The 20,763-nt window shown below is 36.2% G+C and overlaps 2 protein-coding genes across 4 annotated transcripts in view; one reads left to right on the plus strand and one right to left on the minus strand.

Annotated features, from left to right (window-relative positions):
* Positions 1–4,944, minus strand: part of MRPL47 (mitochondrial ribosomal protein L47) — a gene marked incomplete at its 5' end in the record, with an annotated part of 33,073 nt that extends 28,129 nt beyond the window's left edge. Inside the window, 3 exons of one of the 2 annotated variants that reach the window (XM_082654351.1) lie at positions 1,005–1,065; positions 1,615–1,766; positions 4,820–4,918. In XM_082654351.1, the coding sequence (XP_082510477.1) occupies positions 1,005–1,065; positions 1,615–1,766; positions 4,820–4,917 (311 nt within the window). Of the gene's footprint in view, positions 1–1,004; positions 1,066–1,614; positions 1,767–4,819 lie in introns of both variants that reach the window. The other variant, XM_082654350.1, reaches the window with a different exon arrangement.
* Positions 4,945–5,096: 152 nt separating this feature from the next.
* On the plus strand, positions 5,097–19,908 carry NDUFB5 (NADH:ubiquinone oxidoreductase subunit B5). 2 transcript variants are annotated; one of them, XM_082654688.1, is made up of 6 exons: positions 5,097–5,238; positions 12,404–12,492; positions 13,734–13,800; positions 14,597–14,658; positions 15,723–15,829; positions 19,670–19,908. In XM_082654688.1, the coding sequence occupies exons 1-6, from the start codon at positions 5,115–5,117 to the stop codon at positions 19,788–19,790; spliced, it is 570 nt and encodes a 189-aa protein (XP_082510814.1). In that variant the 5' UTR covers positions 5,097–5,114; the 3' UTR covers positions 19,791–19,908. The 2 variants fall into 2 exon arrangements, with proteins under 2 accessions (XP_082510814.1, XP_082510815.1); XM_082654689.1 differs by lacking the exon at positions 15,723–15,829.
* The last annotated feature ends 855 nt before the right edge of the window (positions 19,909–20,763 follow it).

Below are 20,763 nucleotides of genomic sequence, written 5' to 3' on the forward strand. Positions count from 1 at the left end.
GTCCCCTGCATCGGCAGGCGGACTCTCAACCACTGCGCCACCAGGGAAGCCCGAAACTTCCCAATTTTTAAAACACAGCACAGCCCAAACAAACATATCTCTGGGCTAAATATAGTCGATTAATGTAGGGGGATAGGTGGGTCAAAAGGTACAAATTCCCAGTTATAAAAGGAAAAAGTCATGGGGATGTTATATACGGCAATGGTGACTATAGTCAATAATACTGTACTGCATATTTGAAAGTACCTCAGAGAATGGATCGTGAAAATTCTCACCACAAGGAAAAAACTTTTTGTAACTATGTATGGTGACAGATATTAACTGGACTTATTGTGATCATTTTACAATATATACAAATATTGAACCATTACACTGCACATCTGAAACGAATACAATGTTATATCAATTATACTTCAATTTATATATGTATATATACAATGCAAATCTGTCTTAAATCCTCTCAATTCTTTCTAATTTATCAGGAGAATCTGCCAGAAAAACCTACCCAAATTTCCAATTAAGTGCACCCTCCAATACTCTTCCTCAAAGCAAAAAAGCTAAAGCGTCCAGACCATGAAAAAGGTAATAAAAAGGAAGAAGGCCTAAATGTAACCAACTCATCCCCATTTTGCTTTATTAGTTTCTTGAAATTCTTAGTATAAAAGTGGTAGTATGACTGGTAGCAGTTACAGTAAAATTTCTAAACTCCCAACTATTTAAGAACTCTGATACATCTGTCATAATGTAATTTAACCTCTGTAGTACTTATAAAAATTTTAATGATCTTATATATCACAAAACAGTACTATAAATCACTTTATTTAATTTCTTACATCAGATAAAGTTTATACCTCATTATTATAAAAATTTTAATGATCTTATGTATCACAAAACAGTACTATAAATCACTTTACTTAATTTCTTACATCAGATAAAGTTTATACCTCATTATTATACTATAACTGCTTCAAACACTTAGATGTTAATGTACTCAGTATACTTACCAAAGTTTATGTAAATCTTCATTACTTTTGTTCCTTAATTGCTGACAGGTCCATGAAGCTCCTATTAAAATGATAAATTCATAACATGAAATAATTTTCTAGCTACATGCCCTTTGGCAAATTACTTAACCTCTCTAAACCTGTTTCCTTATCTATAAAATGTGTAATAGCTTTATTATATTATAGTACAATATATAATTAGGATTTGTGATTAAATTAGATAACACATATGAAAATATTAGTAATGTGACTGGCAATAGCATTCAAAAACTGTTATTAGTAGTATAGAAGGTACCTTCACAGTCTAATGTCAAAATACTTAGTATCATTATAAATTAATATTCAACTATCTCTAAAAAAATGAAATGTAAAACAAACCCCAAACCGCACCTTAGTTAATTTCAACCTACTCCTCTTCTAAACCTTTTGCCAACCTTCCAAAGAACAGTTAACTCTACTATTATACTGTCCTTCTAATCTTCTCTAATAGACATTCCCAAAGGAAATCAAAAAAGGAAACACTTAAGTAATTCCCAAACTGGATAAATAATCCCAAAATGACAGAGGGTTCAATAAAATTATTTAATATAGGTCAACCCAAATATCTCACCAGATTTCACTTTTTCTTCCCCCCAATTCTTTGGGTCATCAAAAAATTCTTCCAGTCCTCTCCTAGACAATGTGGTATGAAGTAATCTACACTGATGAAAAGATGTGACATTTGGTGTATTCTTAGTCAACAGACAAAGAGAAAACCTGCAACTGAACATATATAAACAAGTGATTCAAGTTTCACAACATTTGGATTTTATAAGCAATAAACGGAATCCTTTCCTCACCTACAATGTCAAACAACCAACTTGGGGTTTCTGCCCAAGAAACGATAAACTCATAAAATGCTTTAGAAATTATTTTTAACATGCCATTATATATGTTGCTATCCTGTAACTTCAGAGCCAATATATTGACATAATTATATATTTTAAAGGTATTTTTTAAATTAATTAATTAATTTATTTTTGGCTGCATTGGGTCTTTGTTGCTGTGCACGGGTTTTCTCTAGTTGCGGTGAGCGGGGGCCACTCTTCGTTGCAGCACACGGGCCTCCCATTGAGGTGGCCTCTCCTGTTGCAGAACACGGGCTCCAGGCGCCCAGACCTCAGGACTTGTGGCTCGCGGGCTCCAGAGCGCAGGGCCAGCAGTTGTGGTGCACGAGCTTAGTTGCTCCACGGCATGTGGGAGCTTCCCGGACCAGGGTTCAAACCTGTGTCCCCTGCCTTGGCAGACGGATTCCCAACAACTGCGCCACCAGGGAAGCCCGACATAATTATATTTTAAGGTAACATTTTTAAGTCCTTCATATGTGGCTAGTGGGCATATAAGCAGATAAAAACATTCTGAACTTTAATTTTGCAACACATCAGAGACCCCAATGCTTTCTCCTTTAACCCAGTAATTCCACTGAATTTAGAAATTTCAACTAAAGAAATTATCAGAGGGACTCCCCTGGTGGCACAGTGGTTTAGACTCCAAGCTCCCAATGCAGGGGGTCTGGGTCTGGGAACTAGATCCCACATGCATGCTGCAACTAAGAGTTCACATGCCACAACCAAGGAGCCCACACATGTTACAACTAAGGAGCCCTCGAGCCACAATTAAGGAGCCTGCCTGCCACAACTAAGACTTGATGCAACCAAATAAATAAAAAATAAATAAATTTTTTTTAAAAAAGACAAATTATCATAGATGGGAATTGATAAATCAAAGTGTCTATTGTGGTGATCATTTTGTAATGTATAAAAATATAGAATCACTATGTTGTACACCTGAAACTAATATAATATTTTAAGTCAATTATACTTTTAAAAAGTCTATTAAAGCATTATATATGATATCAAAAAGCTGATAATAATGTAAATGTGCAACTGGGGAATGGTTAAAAACATTATTGTGCATCTGTATGATAATCTATTATGCAGTAATCTAAAAGTCATGTTTATAAAGAATATTTAATGACCTGGAGAAATAACTTAAAATACAATAATGAAGTGTATAACAAATGTTGTATTCCTACCTAGAAAAATTTAACGTGAATCTAATCATGAGGAAACAATCAGACAAATCCAAATGAAGGAATATTCTAAAAAGGCTGACCTTATTAAAAATGTCAATATCATGAAAGAGAAAAAACGAACCATTCTGGATTAAAGAAGACTAATGATAACACGACAATTAACAGGATAAATGTTCATTGACTGGATTCTGAATTAAAAATTAAGAAAGAAAAAAAAAATTCCCCAGTGTGATCATTGTAGTATTGTGGTTAAGACAGCGTTCTTGGGACTTCCCTGGTGGCGCAGTCGTTAAGAATCCGCCTGCCAATGCAGGGGACACGGGTTCGAGCCCTGGTCAGGGAAGATTCCACATGCCACGGAGCAACTAAGCCCGTGTGCCACAACTACTGAGCCTGTGCTCTAGAGCCTGCGAGCCACAACTACTGAGTCCGCATGCTACAACTACTGAAGCCTGCACACCTAGAGCCCGTGCCCCGCAACAAGAGAAACCACTGCAATGAGAAGCCTGCGCACCACAACAAGTAGCAGCCCCTGCTCGCCGCAACTAGAGAAAGCCCGTGCACAGCAACTAAGACCCAACACAGCCAAAAATAAATTAATTAAAAAAAAAAGACAGTGTTCTTGTTCTTAGGAGATATATGCTGAAGTGTCATGATGTTTGCAATTCTGACATGCCTCAAATAGTTCAGAAAAATAAAGGCATGGATATAAAAAGTATAGAAAATGTGACAAAATGCTGAGGATTGGTTAACATAGGTGCAGAGTATACGGTTATTCTTTGTACTACTCTTACAACTTTCCTTTTGGTTTGAAATTTTTTAAAATAAAAAGTTGGAGAAACAAGGGTAGAACACAAAAATGCATATACGTAAATATTATCCTGATTTTATTTTAAAATCTCATGTATGTCTATATATTCAAAGTTAAAAAGAATAGAAGAAAATCTGTTTATCTCTGAATGGTAAAACCATAGCTGATGTTTACTTTCTTCTTCAAAGCACTTTACCCTATTTTCCAAAGTGTCTGTAAATGAACAGATATTTATTCAACAGTAATGATAAAAATCCAGAATTTTTTTTTTAAGGAAAAACGATGATGAGATGGAAGAGACGATTAATTCAAGTTTGCTACTTTTCCAGTTACAACCCCTGAACCTCTGCAAAAAACAAACCAAAAAAATTGCTTATCTCTGAGGTTAATGTAAGTTCACTATATCTGAGAGATGCCCAACAAATGTGCTGGATTCAAGAGCACATACATTACTTCCTTTAAAAAAAAAAATGACTACTTTCATTTGGCTACCTTCATTTATTCACTCAACATTTACTGAACAATCTCTTTTTGACAGACTCCGGGCGTACACCCTCCCACCCCTTTTTAAATCCATCCAAATCTGACACAGCCTTCAGTTCCACAGCCAAAAGCTCTTCAGTGAAGTTTTTCCCAACTCACCCAGCCGAACAGGATGCTTCCGCACCTCTACGTTTAGTTCAACAAATACTGGTTTTCTACAGACCCCACGACTGCCTGGTCCACAGCAGGTGGCAACAAAATGTTTGAGGAAGATACGGAAATGTCGCAGGTGGGGGACTTCTCCAAGGTCACTCACTCCTCACGGAGGTAGGTTCGGGCCCAGCCATCCCAGAGGCCTTTCCATCCCTAAGCGTTTCTCAGTATCTCGCCAACCAAACAAGAACCAAAGTTGGAGAAGTGGACAGACCTACTCCTCACATCACTTACCTTGTGCTAGCAGGGGCCTGAGGACTTATTAACGACCTGGAAGCCTTCAGGGCCGCCGACACTCCCCTGCAGAAAACAGCCAAACTGGCAGCAGCCATTTTTCCGCATAAGTAAGCAAACCGCATTTCCGCCAACAATGATGTCACTTCCGGCGTCTCACGCCGACCGGATGACGAGAACAGGAATTGGCTTTGCCCTCACTCAACATGGCCACTTTCCGGCTTCGCCCTCGTTGAGAAATTGGCTCTCTCGGCTCCCGTTACATTTGCCCGCTCTTCTCTTGCCCGTAGTAGCCATGGCGGCCATGAGTTTATTACAGCGGGCTTCGGTCTCTGCAGTGGCCGCTCTGTCTGGCCGCCGCCTTGACACTAGACTTGTATTCGGGGGCTTCCTCACCCGTGACTTTCCGAAGACTGCCGGTGGGTACTGGCTTTGGGAGAAAGCGCTATCAAGAAACGCGGGAGGAGAGATGGAGGACTCTTCCCGGGTGACCTTGGTGGAATCCGGAGAGAGCTGGGAGAAATTGGGGACTTGGGACTTGAGAGACGGAGCATGGGCTATGTGAGGAGACTGAGGGTTTTCCTGGAGTAATGAAATCGATCGTGTTTAAGTAATTAATTAGAATTTGTGAGACGCTTTGTCATTCACCTATCCTGTTGGTGGTAATTTGCGGATGAAGCTGATGTTAGAAAGGCAAAGAGCTGAGACCCATGTCTCTCAGGTACCAAGATTCTTTGTATGTTCCACCTGCGGTACGTTTTAATCTCACAAGGTGGGAAGTCATGTTGCTGAGGAGCCCGCTGATGCTAAGTAATAATATTGATATATGGACAGGTGGAGAGGCTCAGGGCTAACTCATCTGCTAGGCACAGTGCCCTCATGATACTTTTAGGTGTCCACGAAAATGTTTTAATTTAAATTTCTTTTAAAATCAGAAGGAAAAGGGCTATAATGTTAATGCATATGTGATGCTGAATCCAGCCTGAATTGTATTCGTTTTATATCAACGGAATCATAAAATAATTATTTTTAATGTCTTCTTAGAGAGGAAGGGACCTATGAAGAAGAAGTTCCTAGGTCTTAGGAAAGTCAGTGCAGTCATGGGAGGATTATTTGGAGCCTCTTGGAGACTGTGGATTGAACTCTAGGGGAATGAATAATCATAATAGCAAAGCATCAAATGCTTTGTATTCAGTCTGCTTTATTCCCTTTTGGATTCTGCAAAGTGAGTACAGTGTTACCCCATTTTACAGATGAGGAAACTGTGACTCAATTATTACAAAAATAATGCACTACTGTATTAAGTGAATAATAATAATGGGAGCTAACATTTATTGAGCACACATTATGTGCTGGGCACCATTCTAAGATATTAAAGGTATTCATTTAATCCTCTTGATCAAAAATATACTGTAAGCGATTTGTCCTATGCAATACAAGTAGATACAGAGGAAGTGAAATTTAAAGCCCAAAAGATTCTTCTCCAACTTAAAAATATCTTTTTCTGTTTACTGCTCTTCTCCCAATTTAATTTGAATTATGTCACTTCACATGATGAGGCATTATACACTGATGCCATGAGGGACTTACTGGAAAAATGGAAAGGAAAAAAAGTGGCATTGAACAAATTTCCGGCAGGAATTTGAACCTGTTACAAAACTACATGTGCTTACATTCTTTGATAAAATTCCTTTGTAAGCCATTTCTGATTACAAATATCCTCTTCAAATACCCCCTCCCCCCATAGTACTTAATCATGCCTACCTGGAGATAAACTGAGGTTTATATTTCTCCCCTAGATCCCATTTATACACTATTCCCCATTCTTGGAGTTCTGGAAGGATCCTCGCAGGTAATCTACACCCTTTCCACTGGGAGCAGGAAAGGATGTGATAGCTATAGTGAGGTTACTGTGTTTCAGCAGTGTACCTGCTTTCAAAGGTATTTTGCCTGTGAAACCTAATCTATCACTGTGGAATGAAAGGTTGTAATCTGTTTTATATTATTGTTTATGTCTGCCTCTAGGAGAACGTAAGATCCAACAGAGGAGAGAACCTTGTCTGGTTTTGTTTCCTCTGGATATAGACCGCCTAGGTTTAAATCCTACCTCCAGAGTTTAGTAACTCTGTGAGCTTGGGTCATCACATCTGGGAAGCTAAGTGGAAGGCACTTAATTGCTCCAAACCTGCATTTCTTCATCGTTAAAAAAGAGGATTTAGAAAGAAAAAAAAGAGGATTTTATTACAAGTGTGCTTATTTTCTGTTGACACGGAAATAAAATAAAACTAATCTCTTTCCCACTGACAAGTATTTATAACCCTGAAATGTGTTTCTGCATAATTTTGCATCTTTCTAGAAATGTCATTTTGAATGAACTTGTCTCTTACCATAAGAACTGTTTTGTTTCTAAAAAGAGGGTGATAATTTTAACTTACCTCAAAGGTAGTGGTAAAGAGTGAGTGGGAAAAATCTACAGCACTGGGCATTACCTTCTACAGGGCCCTGTGGTCTCACCTTTCTTAAACATCTAGTACTGTCATGTTATCATCAATCACTCTCAGTGAAAACCTTTCTCAGAAAATAAGCAGATAAAAGTATTCTGTTAAATTATTTATTAAATGTCAAACATCAAGGGATTCTAGAAATAAGCTTAAGTTCTCCCCTCAGCTGCAGAGAACTTTTATGTTGAAGGCTGATGTGCATATAATTATGGCTTTAAAACCTGAGAAGAGTATTAAACGAAGTAGTGTGGACTTAACTCAGACATGGATGATGAGGCATGTTAACTGGATTCTAGGGATAGTTTTAACAGGTGCAATTGATGGAAAAGTAAAGGATGTGTTTTCAGATATATCTGAATATGGGGCTCTTGAGATAGGTAGGTGTTGAGAGAGAAGGTTAAAAAAAGAGAAGTTAGGACCTAATTAGGGGAGGGACTGAATACAAAGCCAAAGTATCTTAACGATTTTGTAGGCACCCGAGAGTATTTTAGCAGAAGAGCAGCATCAGTAGTATGTTTTAGGAAGATGCTTCTGAATATTGGATGGCTTATCAGGCATGTTGATTTCTTAAGCCACTGAGGTGAAAAGGTCTTGGAGAGAAATGGAAAGTTTGAATTTTAGAATCAAGAGGCCTTGACAACTGATGAATGAGGCACAGGAAGATGACTGAGATTTTTTAGCCTGGGTAATTGAGTTGGTGGTGCCATTAACTGGGAATAGTCTGAGAATGAGGGGAAAAAAATGACCAATTTTGGGTGTTGTCTTGGAGACACAAAAAAATCTGATATTATCTTATTTGATCCTCACAAGTATCACAATTGTCCAAAGCATAACTTTCCTGAAGTTATTTGCATTAAAAAAAATTGGTTAGTGAAACCTTAGTTCCACGTAATTACTGAGTACCTTAATTGAGACATTCCAGGCTGTAGAGAGTGGAGGAAAATGCCTATTTTTGTGGCAGAAGGATTGAGTTCCAGAAATCCTGGCAGTCACCTGGTTGTAAGCAATGTTGACTCTAATAATTTTAGATTGTAAGCAGATGGCCCTACTACAACAACAAATCATGAAGGCTCAGAATATTTGAAAAGAGTGTAGTGCTATGAAATATCCTTTAGAACAGTTAATAGTATAACAGTTACCTAACACATTTAATGGCATGAATAATTGTTGTTTAACAGTAGGGTAATTATATGTAAAGAAAGCAAGAAGTTCACATTACTAACTGTTTAATATTGCTAGAATGCAGCCAGCTCAAGCTTTCTTCCATAGTATTTTTTGTTTGTTACACTTTCCACATCTACTAATACTGTCATTTGTAATCAGTTGTCCCTAAAACCCCACATAGAGTTTAATCCTTACGTGTTTCTCTGTGTGTGTGTGTCTGTCTATCTGTCCGTCTGATTGAAAGGGAAAGTTGGGAGTATACTGTCTCTTCTGAGAAGATTTACTTTCAGGGACTAAAGAAAGATCCCCTACCAACATTAAATTTACTTAAGAAATGTAAATTCAACAATATTTATGGAGTTCCTACCATGTGGCAGACACTAAAGTGCACTGGAGATACACTACTGAATGATTCAGCTTAGTGCTTATTGTTCTAGAGGAAATAACCAAATGATATTAAGGAGAATAAGTGGGAGACCAGCTGTGGATATAGGGTAGTCAGAGAAAACTTCTTTGAGGAGGTAACATTTGATCTTACCTCTGAAGGATGGGGTGAGGAGCTAGCCATTCAAAGAGCCTGAGGAAAAGCTTCCAAGCAAAGAGGAAGGTTAAGTGCAAAGACCTGAAAGCAGGAAAGAGTTCTTGGTGTTGGAAGGAAACCATTGAGATTGATCAGTAGGAAAGGTACGTCTTTTTATTCTAAGAGAGGCCATCTATTCAGATTCTTTGAGGGAAAGGACCTTAGAAATCTTATAGGCCACCCCCTGTAGTATGCTAATCCTTGTTACATTCCATTAGTGATACTCGAATAACTCCATAATGGGGACTGGGGAGGCAGTCCAATTTTATTTTCAACCACTAAAATTGTTAGAAACTTCTTCCTTGTATTAAGCCAAAAATTACTCTTTCACACATTGATCCTAGTTCTTCCTTTCAGGTCAGTGCAGAATAGTGTAAGCCTTTGTCATTGGACAGCCTTCAGCTATTTAAAGGCACTTCTCTGGTCTCTATCCTGACTTCTTTTTTGTAGGCCAGTCAGCTTCGGTTCTTTCAGTTTCAGTAGGTCAATTTCCAGGTTGTTTGCCGTCCTGGTTGCTTAACTTAGGATGTGCTCCAGATTGTCCCTCTAAAACAGTGTACTCTGGGATGGACACACTTCCACAGGTCTGGTAAGACATGGAGGTGGAGGGCTCCTTCTGTTTTGACCCTGTATTTCTGGTACATCAGATTAAGATTGGATTACCTTTGGGATTTTTTGGTTAACCACATCCACATGACACCAATGACTTTTTCTTTTTTTGTTTTTGGCCACGCCATGCAGCTTGCGGGATCTCAATTCCCTGACCAGGGACTGAACCTGGGCCATGGCAGTGAAAGCCCAGAATCCTAACCATTAGGCCACCAGGGAACTCCCACCAGTGACTTTTCTTAAGTTTGTGAGCCACTAAACTTCTGGAGTGTTCAAGTAGGACTTTCCACTTACTATACTTAATCCTTTTAGATTCAGCCTTTTGTAAGTGTGTAGGAGGACTTTTGGGGGGATCCTATTTCATCATTAGTGTAGTAGCCACTCTTGTAGCAGTAGCTCTGTATCATCAGGAATACCATCTCCACCACATTCAGGCCATTCATAGAAATTGTGAGAGAGCCCTTTGGCAGGTTACTGCATTAAGTAATCAGCACCTTTTGGGTATAATCAATCAACCAATTACCCATTACAGATTTCTTCTAACTTGCTACTTCTCTCAGTTTATAATGTGCCTTCCTCATACCTCCCCAACTCCACCAGCCTGTCTAAAGAGGGGCTTTACTTCTGAGCCTTTTCTTTTCTGACACTACATCCTGTTTCTTTCCTTTGTTGTCCTTATAGACAACAAAGACAACAAAGATTGTTGTCTTTTACAATATAGATTTGTAATTATCTATTTTTTCCTCCCAGCAGAATCTAAATCCCTCTTATACTATAGACCTAGCATAAGACCTGTACATAGTAGGCACTTAAATATTTATTGAATTAACGAGTGGTTTGTACTGTTATCTAGCCCATTTTTTTCATCTAGTTCACAGAAATTTCTATTGTACCTTTCAAATGATTTGCAGAAATACATACTTACCTTGTCAAATTCTCTTGTTATTTTAGAAGCCTTAGTAGATGATTTATACTTAGTAAACTTGTGCCAGCTTCTAATTCTCTTGTGAATTAACCTTCTAAATTCATTGCAAGCTGCTGCAGGTGGTATCAAAATTTAAGACAGTTCCTGCCTTCAAGACACTTATACTTCAGTGGGGGCAGTGAAAGCAAGTTTACACATCAGTAGAATATACAGCAGTTCAGAGGTAGGAGAGCTCTCAGCTGGTTGGGAAGCATGTTGGTTTCTTGGAGGATGAGATGTCACCTGGGCCTAAAGAATAGATTTCAGGAGAGGGGAGGTCATTCTTGACATGCTTGAACAAAGGATACAAATCTTTCTGACATCTATTATGATTAAAATTCCTTTAATGGGAAATTAGTTTTTTATTCAGCAATGACTCATGGGAAATTCCCTTGAATGTGGTTACAGAGCAGAAGCATAGTAACCCTCAGTTTCTCAGTAATGTTAGAGCCTTTCCTGCTTTTAGCAGAAAGGGCTTAGAGTGGCCATAGTGATCCTTCCAGACTTCCAAGAAAGGGAAATCGCATAGAAAGCAGATCCAAGAGTGAGAGTTTTGCCTCAGTTTATCTTCAGCAAGGCTTGATTAAATACCGTCTGGGAGAGGATTTGAAGAGAAGGATATTTACAATAAGAAATGGCTTACGCATTTGCAACAACATGGATGGACCTAGAGATTATCATACTAAGTGAAGTAAGTCAAACAGAGAAACACAAATATTATATATCACTTATATGTGGAATCTAAAATATGATACAAAGGAACTTTTGCAAAAGAGAAACAGACTCATAGGCATAGAAAACAAACTTATGGTTACCAAAAAGGAAAGCAAGGGGAGGGGGATAAATTAGGAGTTTGGGATTAGCAGATACAAACTCTCTATATAAAATAAACAAGGTCCTACTGTATAGCGAAGGGAACTATATTCAGTATCTTGTAATAAACTATGATGGAGAAGAATATGAAAAGGAATATATATATTTGTAACTGAATCACTTTGCTGTACACCAGAAACAAACACAACATTGTAAATTATTTTTTACAAAAATTTTTTGTAAAATTTCGTAATATATTTTGTAAAATTTTTGTAAAATTTATAATAATTATGTAATATAATAATTATTAAATTATTATATCAACTAAAAAAAAGAAGAAATGGCTTATAAAGGGATTTTATCAAGACATATTAGAGTGTATTCTTTTGAACAAGTTCAAATTCCTGCTAGAGAGATATTGAAAAAATATCTTTCCATTTATTTTGCATCAAGTCCCTAATGTATATTGCTTCATCATATGACGCAATTTAATTTCTTTTGCAGCATTAGCAAATATTTATTGCAGAGGTAAACAAAGGTACGTAGCCCACCAAGAGTATCTGATCTCCCTGCCTGCTACTGAAACAAATTCAAATAATCATTTAGATATTTCTTCAATAAATATCAATATCTTGAATATTGATGAATAAAAATGATGAAAATATTGATGAATATGTTGAATAAAAATGAGGAGAGCTGTAGTTTAGAACAGTACATCAATCTCTGTTTAAAGATATCCTAGTATTCCCTGCCTTTAGTACTCAAAGAAGCATGTATTTTTTTATCTTAATCGTATATATATATGTATATACATTTTTTGGAAGGGATATTTTATTTTAATTCACATTAAACATTTATGCATGTACGTTTTCGTATAGTCTGACTTTTATCTCAAAATATAACAGTATATCCTTATAAACCTTGTATATAACAGGGTTATTTAATATTTCCAGCTCCTGTACGACACAGTGGAGACCATGGGAAAAGACTGTTTATCATCAAGCCTTCTGGATTCTATGACAGACGTTTTTTGAAATTAATGGTGAGTTAAAACTTGTTGAACTAAACTCTTTACATATAAATAGGAAATGTTTTTCCTGTTTAGAAAACATCTTTCATTTTATAAAATATTTTTTTTTGTAAATTCATATTCCTTTTCTCAGAAAAATGTTGAGATTGAGTAGTAAGGTCTGGTTTGTTAGTGAATTTATTTTTTTAATTTTTTGCGGTACGTGGACCTCTCACTGTTGTGGCCTCTCCCATTGTGGAGCACAGGCTCCGGACGCGCAGGCTTAGAGGCCGTGGCTCATGGGCCTAGCTGCTCCGCGGCATGCGGGATCCTCCTGGACTGGGGCACGAACCTGCGTCCCCTGCATCGCAGGCGGACTCTCAACCACTGCACCACCAGGGAAGCCCCCTGAATTTATTTTTAAATTAGTGAACCTTTCCTTCTTCAAAAAGAGAATTCATGCATATTGGAGGTAAAAATTGAAACATTCCTTTCTTCTCAAGATTATGGTGTTTTGAAATCATCTGTGTTCCCTGACCAAAAGAAAAATCTATAAATTATAAAACTGAAAATGGATTCATTTGGGGATAATTATTTATATTACTAATATATTCTTTAAATTAACAAAGAACTCATTGAAGGATTTCTTTAAATATGTAACTCCATTATTTTGGGATATGATTTTTTATTTCTTTGTTGTTTAGGAACTTTGATTTCAGAGAGTGAAACAGGGCATTGACTGCATGTTTGTATCTCAAGTCTCTGTAAAGGAAAGTAGAGACTTAGAAGGTGGAAGACTGGACTCTGCCACTGTTCCTAAAGTTGTGACCCACTGGCTGCCCTCTAGACCTTCCCTTGCCTGTCCATTGTGCTTAATGCCCTCTCCATCTCCATGGTTGAGCTCCTACTTTTCTTGTGATGACCAACTCAAACTCCAGAAATCGCCCTCATCTTCTTACACTTTTATTCTTAATATAAAAATTTCTTTTATGACATTGCTTTAACCAAAAATGAAAAATCACTTAAATATATATTGTATTATACAATTAGTCTTTGCTTTCTTCTTTTATTTTTGACACTAAATATAGGCATCTAAAAGCTAGAGCAAAAGAAAATTACAGAAATAAATAATTTTATACAGCATCTCCAATTTGGCAAGTTTATGTTATAAGAAATATAAGGAAATCATGTAATGAGGACAGTTTGAGTGTGAGGAAAGGAGTTAGGAAATGGTTATGTGAAAACTTTTTTTTTTTTTTTTTTAATCTTAACAGAAATTCTACATTTTGTTGACTGGGATTCCAGTAGCAATTGGCATAACTCTGGTGAATGTATTCATTGGTAAGTATCTCCCCCACCAACTAAATTAGTAAATTTTTAAAACCTGTGTACATTAATACAAAAAAGGAATTATGGATATTATAAGGGAAAGTTCTTCAAATAATAAAATAAACATAAACATGAGAACTTATTTTAAAATAACCAAATCTTAATCTGCAATAGCACACAGTGGTTCTTTTTTTAACTTTTTGTTTTCTCCAAAAACCTTTAAGGTCACTGACTCTATAGGCCACATAAAAGGCCTGTCTTCTTCCTCTTTCTCATTTCCCAAAACCAGCTTTGAGAAGTCTGAATAAGGAAAATAGAAAGAGAGAGAGGTGGAAAAGAGGCTGAGGGATGGAAGAACTTTTTTTATCCATCCTGGAACATATAAAGTTATAATCTTCCAAAAAAGAATAGATTTGTGAATGATAGTAACTATTAGGTCTCCTGGGAAATTCTGCTCACTCACAGTACTTCTAACATCTTGAATCCTAAATATTTTGTCTAGGATGTTTAAGAAAAACCAGAGGAATAGTATGTCTTTTATTATATCTTCTTACACTATATAAAAACAAAACGAGAACCCTCATATAATGCCTATATACAATGCATTACACATAGAAGACATCTAAAAAATACCTAATGAATGATTTTCCACCAGCTTGAAGTGAATTTAAAATATTAGATATCTTCATTGCTACAAAACAAAAGTTTCTTTAAAATCACAAGAGGTTGGTTTCTTACTTAAATAGTGAAGAATTAACATTATAAACTCCTGATACTAAAGTTGAATATCACTGTTTTCTCTTATTAGGTGAAGCTGAGTTAGCAGAAATTCCAGAAGGCTATACCCCAGAGCACTGGGAATATTTCAAGGTTGGTATAGGTCACTGAAAGTTATTTTCAGTTAGGTGTCTTGTCAATGTACTGGTTAATATCTTAATTTAGCAATTGTGGTATAGTTTTGTATTCAATTTTTTATAACAAGTAAATGATACATTTTGTGCTCACTTTTTATAAGTAACTTTTGGTAATTTTCTGCATTGTTTTATTACCTTAAGCTTTATGGTTTTTTAAAGACTGACTCTGCACTGTGTTCTCAACCTAGAGAGTAACAGTCAGAATTTATCCTACGTTCTATGCCATAGGGAAAACTGTACTGATACTAATGCTAGCTGTCATTTATTGAACACCCACTGTGTAGCAGGCACTATGATAAGTGTTTTGAAAATACTATCTCATTCCATGTAAATGGTACTATTATTATTTCTGCTTTAGAGATGAGGAAGCTGATGCTTAAAAGAGGTTAAGTGCTCTGTCTAAGGGATAGGGTCAGTATTTGAACCCAGGCAGTCTTGACTCCAGAGCCTGCACTGTTAATTAGTCATTTTACCATACTGTCATGGCTACTAAAACCCAAAATTAATTCTGTTACTTGTCTTTACAAGTGTTTTAGTGAGATGGCCTTGATTACAGTATATCTTATCATGTTTTATTATCTGAATGAATTATATTTTAGAAAAGAAATACTTCATTATTAAATCTTAAGGTAAGCCATATAATTAGTTTATCTTGGCTGACTGGTGGAAAGAGCGCCATTTTGAGATCACCAGACCCCGGGTTTGGCTCCAAAATCTGCCAGTTAAGATACTTATAGTGTAGTATAATAGGAAAGAGCACAGGTTTTAGAGTCAGACAGACCTGGCCTGAGTGCAGATGCTGCAACCTAGTAACTGTACAACCTTGTGAAATTTGCTCATCTATAAATGAGGACAAAGGTAGTATTTACCGAACAAATTAAAATTATTTTAAAAATATATAAAGTGGTTGATACATAAAAGTGTTATTGATTTACCTGAGATGGTCATTTTAGGAGAATAGTAAACTGGAAAAGCAAAGTACTTTTCAGACACTAATTTTAAACACATTTTCTCTTGTAGCATCCTATATCAAGATGGATTGCCCGAACTTTCTTTGATAGTCCTGAAAAGAATTATGAAAGAACAATGGCTGTCCTTCAAGTTGAAGCTGAAAAAGCTGAATTACGGTAAAAAAAAAAAAAAAAAAAAGGGCAGGGGTTGGAGTGCAGGGAAGAAAATCCTTTCCTACAGTTGCAAACCACAGGAAGAAATTTAATAAAACTATTTCAACAGTGTAGGATGCTCTGTGTAAAAGGGTGAAGATGGAGAGAGAATTAGCCTGTTTAGAGAGGAGATGATGAGTTGGAGACTAGAAGGCTATTAGGAGATAATATCTGTCAGATTAAAAAGAATTCTTGTTTGAAATGTCCTGACTCTTTTAAGTGCAAGGTAGCCCTCTCCTTCCCCTCCCCCACCCAATTTCCTTTCTTCTTACACCCAGTGTCATCCTTAGAGGTGACTACTATTTAATGATCTCTTATATTTTATGCATTAAAAATATATTTTTTATATATCATTTACAAAATATATTAACACAAATGGAATCCTGTTATCAGCACTGTTCTGCACCTTGTCTTCCTTTCATGTAAATATACAATCATTCCTTGGTAACTGAGGAGGATTGTTCCAGGACCTCCAGTAGATACCAGTCTGAGGATGCTCAAGTCCCTATATAAAATGGCATAGAACAGTTGGCCCTCCGAAGATAGATAGGGCCAACTGTATCTTGATCTTTCGGTAATAGCATATACTCTATTCTTTTTAATGGCTGCACTGGATGGATGTGCCTTAATTTTTTTAACCGGTGGGGGACCTATTGTTGGTACTTAGGCTTTTTCCAAGTTTTTTGATAATTATACATTGTGCTGTGGTGAATATCCTCATATATTTTTGCATATTTATTCAGTGTATCTGGAATATAAATTCCTAGCAGTGGCACTGATAAACCAAATGTTATGCTTTAAATTTTAGATAGCTTTTGTCAAACTCTTCTTTAAAAAGTTGTACCAGTGGTCTTTTCTGTCACCAATACAGGATAATTCTGTTTCTCCATACCTTTCCAAGTAAAGGAATTTATCAAACCTAAACATTTTTGCTGATAAGACAGTTGAAAAATGTTATCTCATCATTTCAATTTTGTATTTTTTGGCAAAGTTGAGTATTTTTTTGTATATCTATTGGTTGTTTATATTTCTTTTTCATAAATTGCCCATTTTCTATTAATTTGTGCATTGATTAAAATAGCCCCTTTTGTTTTTGTTGCAGATATGTTTTCCTAGCTTGTCATTTGTCTTCTGACAGTGTAGAATTTTTTTGCAACTTAGTGTTTTTATGTTTCAGATAACAAAAATGCAGTAGTAGCTAATATGTTTTTGAACACTTACTGTGTACTGATGCTTTAATTGCTTTTAATATATTTACTCATTTAATGATTGTCAAGCTTGTCAGTCTTTTTCTTTAGCTTCTGGAATTTTGTGTCATATATAGGTCTCTGATAATAATAAAATAAGTAAATACACAAGTCCAAAATTTTTTTTTTTTTTTTTTGCTGTACGCGGGCCTCTCACTGCTGTGGCCTCTCCCGTTGCGGAGCACAGGCTCCGGACGTGCAGGCTCAGGGGCCACGGCTCACGGGCCCAGCCACTTGGTGGCATGTGGGATCTTCCCGGACTGGGGCACGAACCCGTGTCCCCTGCATCGGCAGGTGGACTCTCAACCACTGCGCCACCAGGGAAGCCCCAAAATTATTTTTTAATGTTCACTCATATTTTCTTTTTCTACTTTTAAATATGATCTTTTCTGAGATTTATTTTGGTGTTTGGAATGAGGTTTACATACAATCAAAAGTACCCATTAAGTTCAGTGGGTTTTGACAAAATATATAACTGTAACCACCACTATCGAGGCCATTATGATCACCTAGTGAGTTTCTTTCCTGTCCCTTCAGTCAATCCCCATCCCTTACTCTTGGCCCCAGGCTACCATTGATCTGCTTTCTGTTCATTCTGCTCTAATTTTGTAGTTTACAAAAATTGCTATGATATTGAAAACTATTTAAATGATTAAATGAACATATGATTGGCTTGTTTTGTAGATATGTAATTACATGTATGTGTAGTTACCATATAGAACTGTCATTAAGTATTTAAGAGCATGGAATAGCATTATGCCTCATACTTAGTTAGCTTTGGACATTTTTGAACTTCAGACATATACCTTTGATAAAACATCAGATTACAAAATTTCTTAGACATATAACAATCCCAAACAATTTCAAAACAAAACAAAGTAAAAATAAAAACAAAAACAGGGGACTCCTCTGGTGGTCCAGTGGGTCGGACTCCGTGCTACCAATGCAGGGGGCCTGGGTTCGGTCCCAGGTCGGGGAACTAGATCCTGCACGCGTGCCGCAACTGAGAGTCCGCATGCCGCAACTAAAAAGATCTCACACGCAGCAATGAAGATCCCGTGTGCTGCAACTAAGACCTGGAGCAGCCTAAATAAATAAATAAATAAATATTTTTTAAAAAACTAAAACAGGACCCTGACTTTTACTCCTAAAAGAAAGAGGCAAGTGTGAGAATGGAATGGGGAGTACCTACACATTTTTAAAAATATATATTTAGGTATTTGGAAAACTGAAGCTTAAAGGAAAGGTATAAAATAGAAAGGGACTGTCTTACGTAATTGATTCCCCCAGAGATAATTTATTTTTGGTCCTCCAGAATTTTTAATACTCTGTACATGTGTACATATACATAGCACAAATGACTTTCTCTGCTTTTTAATGAAATGGGAAGATGCCACACAGACTCATTTTATACGTCGCTTTTTCAACCTAATGATATATCTGTCCTCTCCTTCCATGTTACTATATATAGATTTCCCTCATTCTTTTTAACAGGTGCATAGGTTGTCCATTATATGGGTGAACAATAATTTATTTAACCAGTCCCCTGTGATGAATATTTTAATTACTTGCATTTTAGATTATTATAAAGAGTAGAAAAGAAAAAGGTTGATATTTAATCCTAAAAAAAAAGATAAATGTATTCTCTTATATACACTGTCACAAAGGTATATTGTCTGTCATAGATAGGGTTGGTAAACTGGTTAAGGTTAATAAAGTGAATAATTTAACTGTGACAGATTTCCAGTCATAAAAAGTTAGTATGTAGTCTATAAAAATGGAAAGTAAAAGGCTTGATGGAGAAGGGATTATTCCAGGAATGCGTGGTAGTTTTGTGCAAAGGCTTGGCTGTGGAAGAAGGAAAGTATCTTTCTAAAATAGAGATTATTCAGTTTGTGAAGAAGGATGAGGACAAATAAGTAGATCTTAGAGTCAGAGAATGTTTTTCTTAATCCTGGTTTTTCTTTTTTCTTTTCTTTACAAATATGGATTGTCCAATGTTGACCAGGCTCAGTGTGATGCTGGTGGCTGGTGAATAAGTTACCGTCTCTTCTTTCAAGAAGTTTTCTGTCCTAATGCTGATCGGCAGCCAGTATAGACAGGGGATGTGAGCTCCTCCAGGAAGGCTTGTTCCCTTTTAATTTCTAGCACTTGGCACAGTATGTGGTCATAATAGTAGGCGTTCTGTAAATGACTCTCCTAACATTTAAAAGGCAAGAAGACAGGAAATGCATTATCACTATTCAAGTGAAAGTGATCTGTCCAGACAAAGAGCAGGGACAGGAGGAGAGAATTGATTATCAATTCAAGTGACGCTTGGGTGATTAAAAACAATATTCATTGGCTAACTACATAAGCAAGATAATAAAAGCCAAAATAAGTCCCAAATTTTGCTTATAGCTACATATCAGATATATGCATACATATGGATCTGTGGAGGGACATTATATTTTACATAAAAGCAAGACTCTCAAGTTGTTGTTCTTTATGGAGATAATTCATTAACTTTATAATTGGAAATGCTGTAGTCACAACATCACCATTCTGTTTGTTACAGGTTAAAGGAGCTGGAAGTACGAAGTCTAATGCGTGCAAGAGGCGATGGTCCCTGGTATCAGTATCTGACCATTGATAAGACACTTATTGATCATTCTCCAAAAGCAACTCCTGACAACTAATCTTTTATTTCTCTAAATACAAAGTATATTCTCTTTAGGCAATACTAAATTACTAGATATATTCTGTATTTTTTCTGTGTGATGAATAAAAGATCCTATTCGTTGCTCCATTTCTCAACATTGGTTCAGATTAAGGCTTTTTTGTGTGTGATTTCATTTTTTTTTTCCAGCTTTATTGAGGTGTCATTCACAAAGTTGTAAGATATTTAAAGTGTACATCATGATGATTTGATACTCATATATATTGTGAAAGGCAGATTAAGGCTTTTGGTTTGGGGCTTTCAGCTTCCTCTTTTAAGAATGTTTAAGTATAATAAAAAAAACTCAAAGAAATAGGAATTTGTGAACTCCTGAAGGTGTAGCTTTGAAAGATTAATGTTGTATTTGTCTGATAAATGGAAGTTAGAGAAGTCTATGTTAAATATCAGGAAATATGTAGTTTATATACATGTGAGTATTGTGAGTATATGTGGATTATTCAGGGCAACTCAGAATTTTAAATTATATAAATATTGAACCAATTATATAAAACATTAACACCTTAATAAACAATTTTTCAGTGAAGATATCTCAAAGTTCAATGTTTTCATGTTTTTAGCCATAAATCGTTCTTTTAAAATGTATATACACACACATGTTCATTTTTCTTAGATGCAGTATCTCAGATTCCTTAGAGTCCTTTTTTGTAAACACTGGAGAAGTTCCACAAGGTAAAATGATTACTGTAAAGATTATGAAATAAGTAAGAGTTAAAATAATGACTGTCATTTATTAAGCATTTACTCTCTGCTGAGCACTATGCTGAATAACTGCATTTATTCATATTATTTTCAAAATGACCTTATGAGGTCATTTTCTGCATTTTACAGATGAGAAATTGAGGCTAAGAAATTTTAAACACATGCTCAATATTTACAAAAATAAACATTTACGCTTCAACTTCCAAAATAACCTTTGAGCTTCAAAAATTCAT

Source organism: Grampus griseus (assembly GCF_964374135.1).
Source record: "Grampus griseus genome assembly, chromosome: 5".
Lineage (NCBI taxonomy): Eukaryota > Metazoa > Chordata > Mammalia > Artiodactyla > Delphinidae > Grampus > Grampus griseus.